Raw genomic sequence first — 14702 nt, 5'->3', positions numbered from 1 at the left:
TTGTGTGGTCAAAACTCTGGGATTAACACCAGACAAACAATTAAGCAGTAAACATTACCTTAATCAAGGAACTACCAAGGAGAAAACCATATCCCCACCAGAACTGGCAGGGCAACCTACTTTACGTAAACATGGAACAAATCCTTCACTCACTAGCACTGATGATATTACTTACCATGGTTGCGTAATGTCCCCAAGCAAACAACCAAGTCCAGAGAACACCAAGAACTCAACAATTATTGTGTTCATTTGCAGCTGCTTTCTTTGGTTAGAAAAACATTTTTTTTAAATAATCAGATAGTTTCAGTCAAAAGAGAAAACAAAATTAGTTTTTGTTAATGGACACTCTGATCACCAAAATATATTTTATTGCAAATACACTTTGGATGGTGTGCTAAAAGAAATTATTACCTCTCACTGCCTTAGATAACAATACGGTCTTAAATAGAGCTTTTTACACACTAGAAGGCTACAGGAGTTGAATAAGCATGCTATCATCAGATTAATGCAAAAACAGTTTGACAGCAGAACGTGTCATCTCTGTCAAACCCTTTGACAGGGATTACACAGGAAATGCATAAGCAGTTCTAAGATTTTGTGACATGTGAGGTCAACTAAACTTGACCTAGCTTCCATTTTGCAAATGCTTTCCATATTTCATTCTGACGTGACCGTGTGTTATTAGCAAAGACTGAAAATAAAATTTGATTTGATCGTAAATAGCTCAGTAGTTAGATTAAAACTTTTGAAGGGAACAGGCAAAGAATTGGAGGTAGAAAACCGCTTGTTTTGAGCCACATTATTGGCCAAACTATTTTGAGTCATTCAATTGGACAGTCTGTTCCATTAGAAAATTTAAAATCCAAGAGAGATTTACGAGTCTGGCTATAAGACGATGCTATATTTATTATAATTTGTGTTTTTGGATTCCCAAATGCTCCTATAACACAAATTTAAAAGTTCACCCTTGATAGTTGTCTTGTATCTCCACAAGAGAAGAACTGTTGTGTGTGAAAGCTTACTACAGTTGGGGCTTTTGCAAGATGCAATTTGTAAGAAAAACATACTCATGATTGATTGATTGATTGATTGATTATGCCACTTACCTTGCTATCCAAGTAAATTAGTTTTGTTGCCTTCAAGCAGCAAAAATCTTATTGGTCAACACTTACTTACAAATCTTATTTGTCTGCAATCAATTGAAGTAATCAATATAAACTCATGTGCATTCCTACTTAATGTTAAAACAGTTTAAATATTTGAAACTTGGTTTAATCAGTGAGTGACCCTTCTTAAATATTTTATGTGTGAACCGTTATTCCGGTTACAAATTCTCTGCAAAATTTATTGAGAGGCTAAGTAGCAGGAATAGGAGCTATAATTTGAATAATTTCATTGGAGCCCTATTATTAAGCAATGTTAATCTTATTTCAGAGTAATACTTTAATCTAAATGGGTCATCATCTTTTTTTGAACATCTAGGGTGCTTTCTGATTATTACAATTAGTAGATTCTGTGCAATTATTCCATCCCTTTTTCCTTAATGGACTTTTGTGGGAGGAAAAAGTAAAAATAATGGATGGTGTCTTATTGTTTAGTAAAAAAGCAACCAAAGAGGGGGAATTTTTTTCACCAAAATTCTTGGTGTGCGTGTGTATATATTTGTGCATGCATGTATATGTACTGTACATACAAATACATATATACATACACACACTGATTAAATCTACCACATTTCCTGAAAGTTATATAGTGATAAAGAAATAGGCTTAATCTGGCAAATATATTGCTTGAGATGCCTAAATATATAAATAAATAAATGTTAGGGTATTTATATGTAGCAGAAAAATATTAGCAGCATAAGAAAGTAAAGTACTATAATAAGTTGTCTGCTTCTTGAAACAAATGTGATGGGATATAGTAAAATATCTCTGGTCTAAAAGTGTATTCACAGATACTCTTATTATACCTTTTTAATTAGAGTTTGTTCTTCATCTTATACTATTCAATATAAGAAATTCCTTTAAAATATTAAGAAAAGACTGATCATTTTGTCTTTGGTGTTTTCCCCTAATTAATACCCTGCTAATTGTAACAACTTCTCAGTTATATAGGAGATTGTGAAATTCACATGGAACTCTCCAAGATTAAAGTAGGAGTGAAAGGACTACAGGTAGGTACAGAACAATTTTATGAAACATTTTTAGATATTTCCTTTTTTTTTTTCCTTCCTGGAAAAAAAATCAACATTATTTCCTTCACTTTTTTTAATTTAAATTTTATTTTTTGCAGTTGTATGGAACGTTACGAGTAATTCTGGAGCCACTTCTGTCAGATATACCCTTTTTTGGAGCTGTAACCATGTTTTTTCTGCAGAAACCCGTAAGTCAATTCTGATACACCATTATAGAAATAGGAGGAGGACAGCTGTGAGTCTGATAGCACATTTTTCAACTAAAAATTTTATGAAAAGACTTTTAATTTGTAAGTCAAATTAACAAGTTAGCACTCCTCATGTTTTGCCAATTTAGAAAGAGTGTCCTTCCACATTAGGATTGCTGATTTAGACATTGGTCAGTGGGTATTATTTGACTACAAATATTTCACTGTAGCTCTTCAAGGAAGTACCCTCCATGATAGCTCATTGATAAAAAGAATGAAAACATTAAGAAATAAAATCGGCAATGAAAAAACAATTTAGAATATTATGTAACCTAGTGCTCTTATAAAAGGAAAATGAAACCATTTAAAAGTAATTAACCCAACCTTTAATAGTGCTAGTAAAGATTTCTATTCAGGTTAACTTTCAAGAACCAAATGGGTTTTCGAGTTTCATCTAAATGAATGAACATTAAGTCAACCACATGTTTCTTCAGCATGAGTTTCACATATCTGAAACCATTTCCAAAAGAACATGTATGCTGTCAGGTTGCCTCAGGATGAAGTTGAGTCATTTCAGGTGAGCTGCACTGCATTACTGCTGCCTAAGTCCATCCCTAACCTATTGAGAAAGCAACTTCTACCCCAGTTTTCTTGCTTTTATTAAAGGAGATTTTGTTTTTCTCCATGTTGGTGCAAATAGTGTAGACTGTAGACCAATCTATCTAATGAGTGAATTTCATTCCATCTTACACATCTTCTACTCCTAAATGGTTAGTGTCTCTCCCAAGTCCCTGGACTATGTCTTCAAGGCTGAAGGACCTTTGAGGGGTCCTTAAACAAAGTTCAGTAGTGAAACAATTCAATTTTTGTGCCTTCCTTCATTCCTTCCTCCTCCCTCCCAAATGATCAGTGCACTGTCCCAGCAAACTGCCATACAATTGTAAATTAAAACTGTGGTATGGAAAGAAAATTGATCTTATGTACTTGAACAGTTTTTGGGGGAGAAGGGAAGATTCACAGAAGCCAACTAATCTGTAAATCTATTGGTAGTCTATTTTAACTAGCATACAATCTGTGTACCCAAAGTACAGGATGTTAAGAGGAAGGCATCATCTGAAGCACTCTTTTATCATACAAATTTACATGTTCATAGTTTTTATATGATGCTCACTCTGACTTTTCAATTATTTTGTATCCTCAGAAAAAATACAGTTTAGTTCAAAAGGTTACTTTGGTTTAAGATTATTCAGCCTCTTCTTTGCCCTCATTGCACTAAAAATAATGTTCACAGTCTTGTATGTTCAGACACCATCTTCACCTATATACTGTATTTATTTATTTGTATTTATTGATTCAATTTCTACACCACCCAACTTATTTAAGTGACTTTGGGTGGTTTACATATAATAAAACCTTTATAAGCACATGAATCAAACGTAGTTTGAACACAGAGTTAGGAACAAATTACCAATTTTCCTTACAAGGAAAAACAAAAATCAGAGTTAAAATGCAGAAGGCTAAAGCATTGAAAGAGATGTTTTTTGCACAGGCGGATTCATTCGTGGAAGAAGTCTCTTAACCTCTGGTTGTCATCTCCAACCCATAGAGGAAGCAGGAGAGAAGGTCCATGCATTGTTATGATAATTCAGCACTCAGAGTGCACTGTTATTCCTGAAATTAGCTATGTGAGTTCTGGCCAACTATATACATCTGACAAACATGTGTTAAGAACATTTAGAACGTTGACACATGCCGATTGTCTCAGCCCTTCATTGCAAAGGCATGAGAAGAATCCAGTCAGTGTGACAGGCTCCAGTGAAGGAAATGAACCAAGGTCTTGATGATGCTTATTCATCTCCTTTGAACACAAAACATTCATGCATGTTCCTGCCCTGAGGCTGCCTTGCTAGGTGGTTAGTTTTCTTGCTCATGAACTTGTAGCGGTAGCCAAAATGCCTTTTATAATGGATGGGTAATAGAAATGACCAAATAATTCCTCAAGGCTTATTTGGTTGACAATCTGAATTCACTCAGAACGGTGACACAATACTCATGCTGAATTAAAATACCATAAATATATCAGATGGATGATGGATGCTTTATTATTTGTTGTCAAATGTTTGAATAATTTTATCGTTATAATTATAGTGATTTTATTGTACTCAATATCCTTGACTTTTTCAATAGTATGCTATATGCATCAAGAAAAAGACTGCATGTTCATTTTCCGATATCTCCAATAGGATTTTGATGAACCATGTGTCTAATTTGATATAAAATAGAATTCCATGTTCCTACATTTCAAACCATTGGTTTAATTATTATTGCAGCACTTGGAAATCAATTGGGCGGGGCTAACAAACCTGTTGGATGCTCCAGGCATTAGGTAAGTGCCTCTCTCCAAATGAGCTAGGAACAATCTAAATGTTAAATATCCAGTTCTAGGAAGCAGGAAACTGTGAGTTCTAGTCCTGCCATAGATATGAAAAACCAGCTGGATGACTTTGGGCCAGCCACTCTCAGTCCAACCCACCTCACAGGATTGTTATTGTCAGAGGGATAAAGGACTATTAAGAATATTCACTACCTTGAATTATTTATAAACAATAATTTCAACTAAATAAAATCTCAAATGGAGATCAAACAAAAGAGACGTTTTATGGCAATTCTACAACAGGGATGACTTATTGTGGGTGAGCACAGAGCCAAACAGAATGTACATCCTTCATAGACATTCTAGAAAGTAAGGGCATAAGAACTGACCACACAATAAACCTGCTACTAAAATTCTTAAAGATTCTTAGTTTTTCTTTGTAATTCTAGCTAGAAATGTCGGGACCATTTGAGCTACTTGGTTTCTAATGGGAGTTTTTGGCTTGCTTTGCTACTTTACCACACCTTGTGTCACCACAAAAGTAATGTCAATACTAACCAAAAGAAATTGTCACGTCCACAAGGAGAATTATTCTGCTGAGGTTTTGACGATGTCAACATTTGTTTTTAGACTACCTGACAATAAGGATGTCCTTGAATGTTTATGTTTCTTTTTACTGATTTTGGATTGGTTATTTTAATGAAGGAAACATATTGTTCTTACCTCGTTAGAAGAAGAGTTTTTGCTTCCAAAAAATAATTACCTGTAGATTTGTTGGCATTAGGAGTTTTCTTGTTTTACACTTACTGATAAGAAAAGTAAAAACTGTTGAAATAACAGAATTTAACAGGAGATGAGAGTAGATATAGATTTGGTACCCACAAAGTCAGCTGGCAATAGGACATCTCGGACTTGAAATCCACACTTCTTCAAGTTGCCAAGATTGAGAAAAGCTTGTATAGTGGTTAAAGCACCAGCCTAGAATCTGAAAGACTGAATTCTACTCCCGCCTTCATTCAGCACAATGCCAGCTGGGTGATTGGTCCAGTCCCTCTCTCTCTTAGAAAGAAGACAAGCACAAACCACCTGAAAATCTTGCCAAGAAAACAGCAGAAACTTCTTCAGGCACTTGCCAGAGTCAAGTGCATTTTGAAGGCATAATATAAGAGGCATAACTACCTCAGGCTTATCTGCACATCAGTAAATAACCTTGTTTTCTATGTTTTCTTCAGCAGTCAAGGTGTTATGTCTTAAACTACTTACCTGTTTGTAACAAAGCATCCTAAACTCACAGGCTGAAAATAAACCTGAGCCAGCATCCCTTCTACTCCCCCTACCCTGCATCCCATATCTCTTGACGGGCAACAGACCTTGGCAGTCTGCTAAGATGGAGTCTACAGATAATGCAAGAATCACAAGCTCAGTAGAGCAGTATGACACACATATGATTCTTCCATTTTATTTTGAATTAAATGTCTCCTTTATTATTTCAGTGTATTGTCGGACTCGCTAATTCAAGATCTCATTGCTTCCCGGCTGGTGTTGCCAAATAGAGTCACAATCCCATTGAAAAAGAACATGAATGTGGCTCAGTTGCGTTTTCCTATTCCACGTGTAAGTCTGGGATCAGAGTTGGCATTGAAGACTTGTTAGTGAGCTGCCTGGCTCAAAATATAGAAAAACATAGAAAGAGTGAGGTTTATCCCTACTTGTCTGTTCTTCAACACACCTGCCATCTAGTAACACTTGAAGGGAGATTGCAAACTTGTTCCATTCTTGTATTTGAATCAGCACAGCGGAAAGAAAGTTATAGGGCAAAGATTTGTCTAGTTGTCTTAACTAACAGTTGGTGTTTGCCTTCTCCTCTCTTTTCGATCCCTTTCTTTATCCAGAATATCACATAATCTAAAAAAGTTTGGAAAAGCTTCCTTTTGAATTTTTTTTTAAACCACCCTGATTTGGAGAGAAATTTTGAGCAGACAAAGAAAGGCCTAGTGGGAATCAGCTCAGAATGAATGAAGCTCAGTAAATACATAGCAAACTTACAGTTAGTGCAAGTTTATTTTGCTAAATGATTTTTTTTATTTCAAAAAGATTGAAAAAAAGGGCATTTTGTGCCCCCCCTTTCCTGGTCCAATTCAACAGAGAATCATCAAAAGCAAACTAATAGGCTTCTCTCCTTATCCATCACAATAAAGGGCACAAAGGAAGATCAGAGATTGATGAAAGACTCATAATAAAAGCAAAATGCAAAATAGCAACATAGATTCTTCTAATAAATTTAAATGTTCTACTGGCAAATCTCATTTAAGTTGTTTCTGTGGGTTGTTGGTTAGAGACATTCCCCAATTTCCTTAATGTTATGTTGATAATAGTATATACGAAAGAGATTCCCTGGGACGAACATCCTATGTAATATTTAAAAATTGTATTTTTTTCAAGGGAGTCCTAAGAGTGTGTCTTTTGGAAGCTGAAAATCTTGTCCAAAAAGACAACTTCCTGGGAGCAATCAGGGGCAAGTCAGACCCTTATGCTCTCCTTCGAGTCGGCCTGGTACAACTCCGGAGCAAAACAGTACAAAGAGACCTGAATCCCATCTGGAATGAAAGATTTGAGGTGATACTTCTCCTTGCCTATTTAGAAACAAAATGCTGGGGATTATTTACAATAGATCCCACCTCCTGAATCTTATGTAGCAGATTTGAGATGGTACATATCTTAAAGAGTGCAAGGGAGAAAAGGGGAAGGAAAAAAACTAATTATTGTGGAAGTTGACTAACATGCCTGATCAGCTGAAACAACTGGGTGGTCGTGTCTGGAGTTTTGCCTATATGAGCAACAATTCTATATGAGCCCCATAGAATATAGGGGAAGCTTTTTTTTTTCTTGGTAAGTGAATATAGGAATACAGACTTAATATACTATACTTTTGAAACTAAATATGTTTGAAAAGAAGACTTTTTGTTTCTGTAAATAGTTTGAATAAGGAATATAATCAAGTGATTGAGCAAACAGTATTTCAGCAGGAATAGGCAACCAAATACTTTTCAGATATTCTGACAGCAATTCCCAGAATTCCTGAATATCAGCCATTTTGCTTCATGTCTAAGGGTGTTTTACTCCTAAGCATTTAAAAGTCATTAAAATATATGTCTTGTTGCCAACAACAGAAATGGGTTAATTGCAAACTAATTTACAGGACAGTTTTCCGGAATAATAGAAAACTAATTTACAAAGGGGGGAAAAACCCATTCTAAATATTGTCCGCTTTGTCCTGTTGTGTTTTAAAGAAAGTGAGTGAAAGGCTATTGAAAGGCTTTTTCATGAAGCTTTTGGAATAACTGTAGTAAGTTCTCTTGAAAAAAGCTTTTCAATTAAGCCAGTATAATAAATTAAAGAATATTTGAAAGAGTTTATTGTTGCTGTTGTTTCACCAAGAAGTCTGTTTATGCATTAGTGGTTCCTTTAATATTTTTTTTCTTGTAATGAATTGAATTATGTTTTGAAGAGAAACATTGCTCCTATTATACTCACCTCAATTTAATTGATTATAAAGAACATGAGGAGAAACGTTATTCCTCCGCCACTTCAGGTGGCAAGTGTGTGGCAATAGCAATACCACTTAGACTTATATACCATTTCACAGTGCTTTACAGCCCTCTCTAAGCAGTTTACAGAGTCAGCCTATTGCCCTCAACAATTTGGGACCACATTTTACCCACCTCAGAAGGATGGAAGGTTGAATCAATCTTGAGCCTGGTGAAATTTGAACTGTCAAATTGCAGGCAGCCGGCAGGCAGCAGAAGTAGCCTGCAGTACTGCACTCTAACCACTGCACCACCAAGGCTCCTGTTACAATGCAACTACCTCCCTCCGAGGTCAAACACAACCCTGATGTGACCCTCAATTAAATCGAGCTTGACACCCCTGCCCTACATAGAAGAACTGAAAGATTTTACCTGATATAGTGACATTTTTCAAAAATAACTCCTAGCTGTTCTCTTTTGTTACTTAATTTTTCTTTCATTCATTTCAGTTTGTTGTTCATGAAGTTCCCGGTCAAGATCTAGAAGTTGATATTTATGATGAAGATCCAGATAAAGATGATTTTTTGGGCAGGTAAGGATAAGAGATTTCCTTTTTATGTGTGTAATGTTATACCATGTCTTTTTCTGCCATATGGCAACTTAGAGCCAATGAAATTGGTATGTTGGTGTGTAGGTATTGGTCATTTCTGTGTATTCAGAAACATTTCTGTTTTTTTGCATAACTTTTTTGAATGCAGGTAGAGTATTGCATGTTTGAATGCTCCTGCTTCAAAAAAAAAGTCATCTTAAGGAAGTACAATGTGGGGGGTGAATTAGTTCCAGCTCATCTTCTGATTTTCTGACCTTTAAAAGAAGCACAACAACTTTTGATATAAAAAAGATCTATTCCTCCAATGTGCGTCGTACAATTATACCTTTACAATATAATTGAAAGTAATGATATACAAATATATGTTGGTGAATCGTTTTTTTAAAAAAATTATATACTGCAAGAAATGTTAAAATAAGATAGATGATACCATAAAGATAGGTTATTACTTAATAGATTTACAATGATGTAACAGATAGTTAGCATATATATGAATTTAATCTTTAGAATACATGTTTAAAAGGAAGAAATTATAAGAGTAAAGTGAATATATGATTTACAATGATAATCAATGTACTAATGTATATTGGGCTGATAACTACTGATTTTATATGTAATTGAAAGCGGTGATGCACAAATGTTTGTGACCAAACCACATGCTAAATAGATATGTAATTGATGATATATATATATATTTATGTATGTTTTTGTTTGTTTTAAAATTTTAAAAAAATGGGAAAAAAGAATTATACTTTTTACTTTGTAATGTAAATATTGCATATTAAAGTTGAGCCCAAATGTTACTTTCTCGTGACATTATGCTCTAGAAAAAAAAACACTAAACTATGAGTTAGTTCTGGATGTTTTGTCACTGGCACGTCACTCCAGATTGTTTTATTAGTAAATATGGCACATGCTTGTCTATCACCATAATCTGCTTGCACATATTCTGATTTCGGCTAAACCAGTCATTGCCAAGCATGAAGTATAGGGACCACACATTAGGTTCCCATTAAGATGATTTATGGTCCATACCGACACACAAAAATCTAGGCAACTAACAGTCACCACTAAATTGGCGCTACATAAGAGTTGACAGAATTAAAGGGGAATCTGGGCTTGGATCACTTGTGGGAATGTAATGAATCAGAATTGATTTCTTTCTTAATTCCACCCCTAGGCTCTGCCTCTTCTTCTCCTACAGTCATAGAATTTGTAATGGTTCTTTCCATTGCAATGGAAGAGTCTCTTCTCTTATTAAATATAAATCCTAAATTCAAGTTGAGCAGAACCTTGCTCAACTTGAATTACTCATGGACTGGGCTGTGGTTTCAAAGAATTCTAATATAGACTATCCAATAGAAATATACAGCAAATATACAAGTAAAGAATGTAGTAGTAGTAGTAGTTATTGTTATTACTATTATTATTATGTATTTGCAAATTGACTCAGACAATACACTTCTTATTAAGCATTTATATATGTTAAAGAAAAATGTATAAATAAAAACAAAAAAAAGGAATATACAGCATTACTAGGTTTTGTAAGTGAAGAAATCACTCTAGTCTCCGAGAACTCTATGTTTTTTCAGCCTAGGCATATTGCATCAATTGAAGAAGAAAAAATGTCAGTTATTATTAGTCTACAGAGAGCTTATTTTTTATAATCTTTACTGTTGAACTAGGCTCAAGATCAAATAACTTCCTTGGAAGCATTCAGTTATTAGAATCTATGAGATTTTTTTTGAAATTTGCTGACAGACTGCAAGCCAGAATATTTTACGGAACTCCAGGAGGTACTATATATTTTTTTTTAATCACAGTTCAGTATAAGGTGCTATAAGTCTCCATAGCAGCATATGGTAGTTGTTCATTATGAAAACAAATATCACACTCCCTTGGGATTTCCTTTGTGTGACTTCTTTTATTTTTTCACAGCTTGGTTATAAACCTTGTAGATGTGATGAAAGATAGAATTGTTGACGAGGTAAGTTTTGGTTTTGGCTTAACATGTATCACAGTAGTTCTTAAAAAGGTGTGCCATATTTTATGAGTGGTTTGTCAGCTATAAAAACATAAGGTTTTACCAAATGTAAATGCTAAGTAGGACAGGTTTTTTTTCAGGCATGTTAGGGGAAATTAGAAATGTTCCTTGCTGTTAGGGGAAATTAGAAATGTTTGTATGTCTTGTGAGATTACAGGGTCTTGTAAAATCACAGGTTATTAGTTTTGTGATAGCATTGGTTTTAAAAGGAAATTTCATTATAGTGAGAATTTGTGGCACCTCATGTATGTATGTGTACAAATATACAGATCAAATGTTACAAGAATCTTTGCACCATCGAGTAAATCAATGCACATGTAGTACAATGATTACTGATCTTATTCTGGTTCTTGAGAGACCAAATGGATGGTTGAACACTTAGTATTTTGAGAGTATTTAAATGGAGGAGCAATTTGCTCTTGAGTAGAACATGGAGGTAGGTAGCAGTGGTCAGTTCTTCAGAGCAGACCAGAGCAGAAAACAGACTCCATATGAATTCTAGAAGTATTCTTGATTAAGTCAGGATACAATACAGGTAATTCTTGACTTACAACTGGTTGTTTAGCAACCATTTGAAGTTCTGGCTTCCAGCAAGAATACCCATTACAGACATTAAGTTTGCTTAACAACTGTGGTGCTTACTTTAAAACCGCAGTGTTTGGTTTACAATCTGCCGTATTCATCACCACCACAGAAAAGGACTTAAAATTGGGCAGAGTCATGTGATGATCTGCTTAATGACCAGTGCAGCTTACAACAGTAATTCTAGGCTCAATTGTGGTCATAAATCAAGGACTATCTGAACAGAATCTTACAGGCTGATTGTGCTTTATTGCTCCTCCCCCTTATATCCCATTGAATCCGGAAGAGCCTTTCTATATCCTATCTTGTTTCCCAGGATCTAATGATACATGTCCCGGAAACTGGAAGCTTGACTTCCCAGCCCGCACATGCAGCACCAGGGAGCTGCTCTTTCAGTTTCTGGCACTCCCCCACATGCAAACACCAGCTGGTCAGCATGCATGTGCATGCCAGAACCTGGAAGAGCAACGAGTGACAGCTGGCGTGCCTGGAGAGATGGCTCTGTGTGCCATCTCCGGCACATGTGCCATAGGTTTGCCATCATGGCATTATACCGTTGTGTATCGTCTCAAAACAGGTCCCATAAAATATCAAGATAAATGAGTTCCTCAATTTCTCCTTGAATATAGATCAAAATAAAGATGCAATTTATGTTTATTTCTGGCACTGATGTGGTTTCTTTCTTTTTGTGAAGTGGTTTCCCTTGAGCAAGATAGAAAGTGGGCATGTCCACTTAAAGCTTGAGTGGTTTTCTCTGGTCACCAATCAAGAGAAACTTAGTGAGGTGAGTACTTTCTGGGACTTGAGAAGAAATATATGCTGCAAAAACAACTGAAAGAATTCAGAACAAAGGAATAGCCCAGTGTGTCTGTCATCTTGTGTAATTTCTTCCAAGAGCTGTTTTTAAAACATCAGTATAGCACATACAGTTGCATTGATTGGGCAGGATTTGCATCTCTGTGGAGTTTGGGGTATTATCAAACCATTGTGTGAATACAATGCTTGTATTACCCTCCAGTTAGTAGGGGATGGAGGAGGGCCTTGAAATATTTGCAGTGGTTCACAAGTGTATATTAATTTTTTGTGCAATGGTTTGTTTGTAGGGTAGGAATGGTCTTGCCACCGGAATGCTCATCGTGTATTTGGACAGTGCTTTAAACCTTCCTGTAAGTAAACCAAATAAATAACATTTCCACATATTCTCAGGCAACGCAAACTTGAATGTTTACATGTTTAGTATGCTTGCTGTTTGTACAAGATGCGGTTTGCAGTGGCAAAGCACACCTATATATCTGACATAGGTTTGATGCCTTGCCGAGTCAAAATTGGATATAATGCATGGCATATATGCCTGTGTAACAAATAACAATGTTGTGGGTATATTACAGTGGGAAATCAGGGTTTCAAAAGACAAAGCAGAGAATCAATGGTATCTGATTAGCAGGACGAGATAGATGAAAAGACTGCAAAGTATTATGAAGTGAACTGATGACTTTCCCCCTTTTCTAAGCCGTATATGTTTTTCAGAGATTCCTCCTGATGTTGCTGATTTATCACTCCCTGCATAAAATGATCATGCTACATGGGACTGCTATTAGTTGTATTTCAGCAACTTCAAAAAAAGTCACAGGTTGCCTATTTTGTCCACAATTTATTTAAGCAGTCTTGGATCTCCCAACTTATTGGCATCAACAATTTGCTGTTTTCTATAATCCAGAATTTTAGCTTTATTTCATTGGTAGGAAAACCTTTTTCCTACTAGATGTTTATCCATGCTAGGTTTTTTTTAGCTATCTTCTAAGATTTTCATTTCTGGCAACCTTAGTACACCTTTCATTCCTGATTAATATTAACCTGTCTTGGACTGCCCTTCAATTGATTTACTAACTTTGAAAACATATTGAAAAGGGTGAAAATAAACTAAAAGCAGCAGAAACTAAAACAGGACTAATAAAAAAAAGCCAACCAACTCAAATAAAACAGATAGAAAATAGTCGTACAAAAATCTTAAGTAAGACTTCTGGGAGAAGCAATCCTACACTGCACGTCACTTAATTTTCTGAAGCTCTTTTTTCATTCAAAATCCTTTCCTAATGTAGAAAAATCAATTGGAATATTCCAATGGTGAATATGGAGCAAAGAAATACAGAAAAGACAGATATCTCAAGGTAAATATATATTATTTCTGAATGAGTATTGAAGTAAATACATTAAGGATTTAATAAATGCTAAAAGATTTTTTTTAAAGAAAAGGGTACTAAATGCAAAAACTGCCAAATACACTCTCAATGCCAAGATTTGTGCAAAGTAGAAATACAAGAGATTAGCTACGTGAGTTACAATGGATATGATGTTTGGTACAGCATTAGGCAAATATTTCGGCTCTGAGCCAGCCAATCCACTGGCTGAAAAATCTAATCTCAACAACTAGCTAGACCAAATTGTAAGCATCCTTCTGAACAGATGACCTACTTACCTGCCATCGTTGGCTAAGTGGAGGCTAACTCTCAACCCAACTAAATTGGGCAGAGCTGTCAATCTGCTCGTCTCCCTGTTTGACCTTGAGTTAGATGGTAAAAGGGGGCAAATTGACCTCAGTTGCACCATAAATAGACTGGAGCCTTTCCATTTCATACTACATATTTGAAATACTGTATTTTTCACTCTATAAGACGCTCCTGACCATAAGACGCACCTAGGTTTAGAGGAGGAAAACAAGAAAAAAAAAATCTGACTCTGCTCCCAGCGTCTATTTGGTATTCATTTGGCTAGCGTCCTTGTACCAAACAGCCTGCTTCCTCTGTGTCTGCTGCCTCTGCCGGAGAACACTGGAGCCTTCACCACCGAGCAACTGATCGGCAGTTGGATTGGCCTCCCAGAATACTGCTGATCAGCTGTTCCAGGTGGCGGGAATCTCTGCCACCATTCGCCACTGCTGCCTGTCACCCATATTCACTCCATAAGATGCACAGAGATTTCCACTCAGTATTGGGAGGAAAAAAAGTGCATCCTATGGAATGAAAAATATAGTAAATGTGTAAATGAAGCACAGCATATAGAAACAATGTTGAAATAAAGATTAGGCAATCTTTATTTATTTATTTGTATTCCTGCCTCCATTATTTTTATAAATAACTCAAAGCAGCAAACAAATCCAACATATATTTGGGGTGGCCAAGAACA

General features: G+C 35.7%; 1 protein-coding gene across 1 annotated transcript in view; it reads left to right on the top strand.

The window, feature by feature from the left end:
- Positions 1–14702, top strand: part of ESYT3 (extended synaptotagmin 3) — a 52444-nt gene that overhangs the window by 21976 nt on the left and 15766 nt on the right. Inside the window, exons 5-14 of the mRNA XM_081934050.1 lie at positions 2107–2173; positions 2293–2382; positions 4713–4768; positions 6250–6370; positions 7199–7372; positions 8793–8875; positions 10832–10880; positions 12214–12303; positions 12623–12685; positions 13619–13687. Of these exons, the coding sequence (XP_081790176.1) occupies positions 2107–2173; positions 2293–2382; positions 4713–4768; positions 6250–6370; positions 7199–7372; positions 8793–8875; positions 10832–10880; positions 12214–12303; positions 12623–12685; positions 13619–13687 (862 nt within the window). The remainder of the gene's footprint in view (positions 1–2106; positions 2174–2292; positions 2383–4712; positions 4769–6249; positions 6371–7198; positions 7373–8792; positions 8876–10831; positions 10881–12213; positions 12304–12622; positions 12686–13618; positions 13688–14702) is intronic.

The sequence above is a fragment of the Natrix helvetica genome (genome assembly GCF_964273705.1).
Source record: "Natrix helvetica genome assembly, chromosome: 1".
In the NCBI taxonomy this organism is placed as follows: domain Eukaryota; kingdom Metazoa; phylum Chordata; class Lepidosauria; order Squamata; family Natricidae; genus Natrix; species Natrix helvetica.
This window is presented reverse-complemented; position numbering and strand designations above follow the sequence as displayed.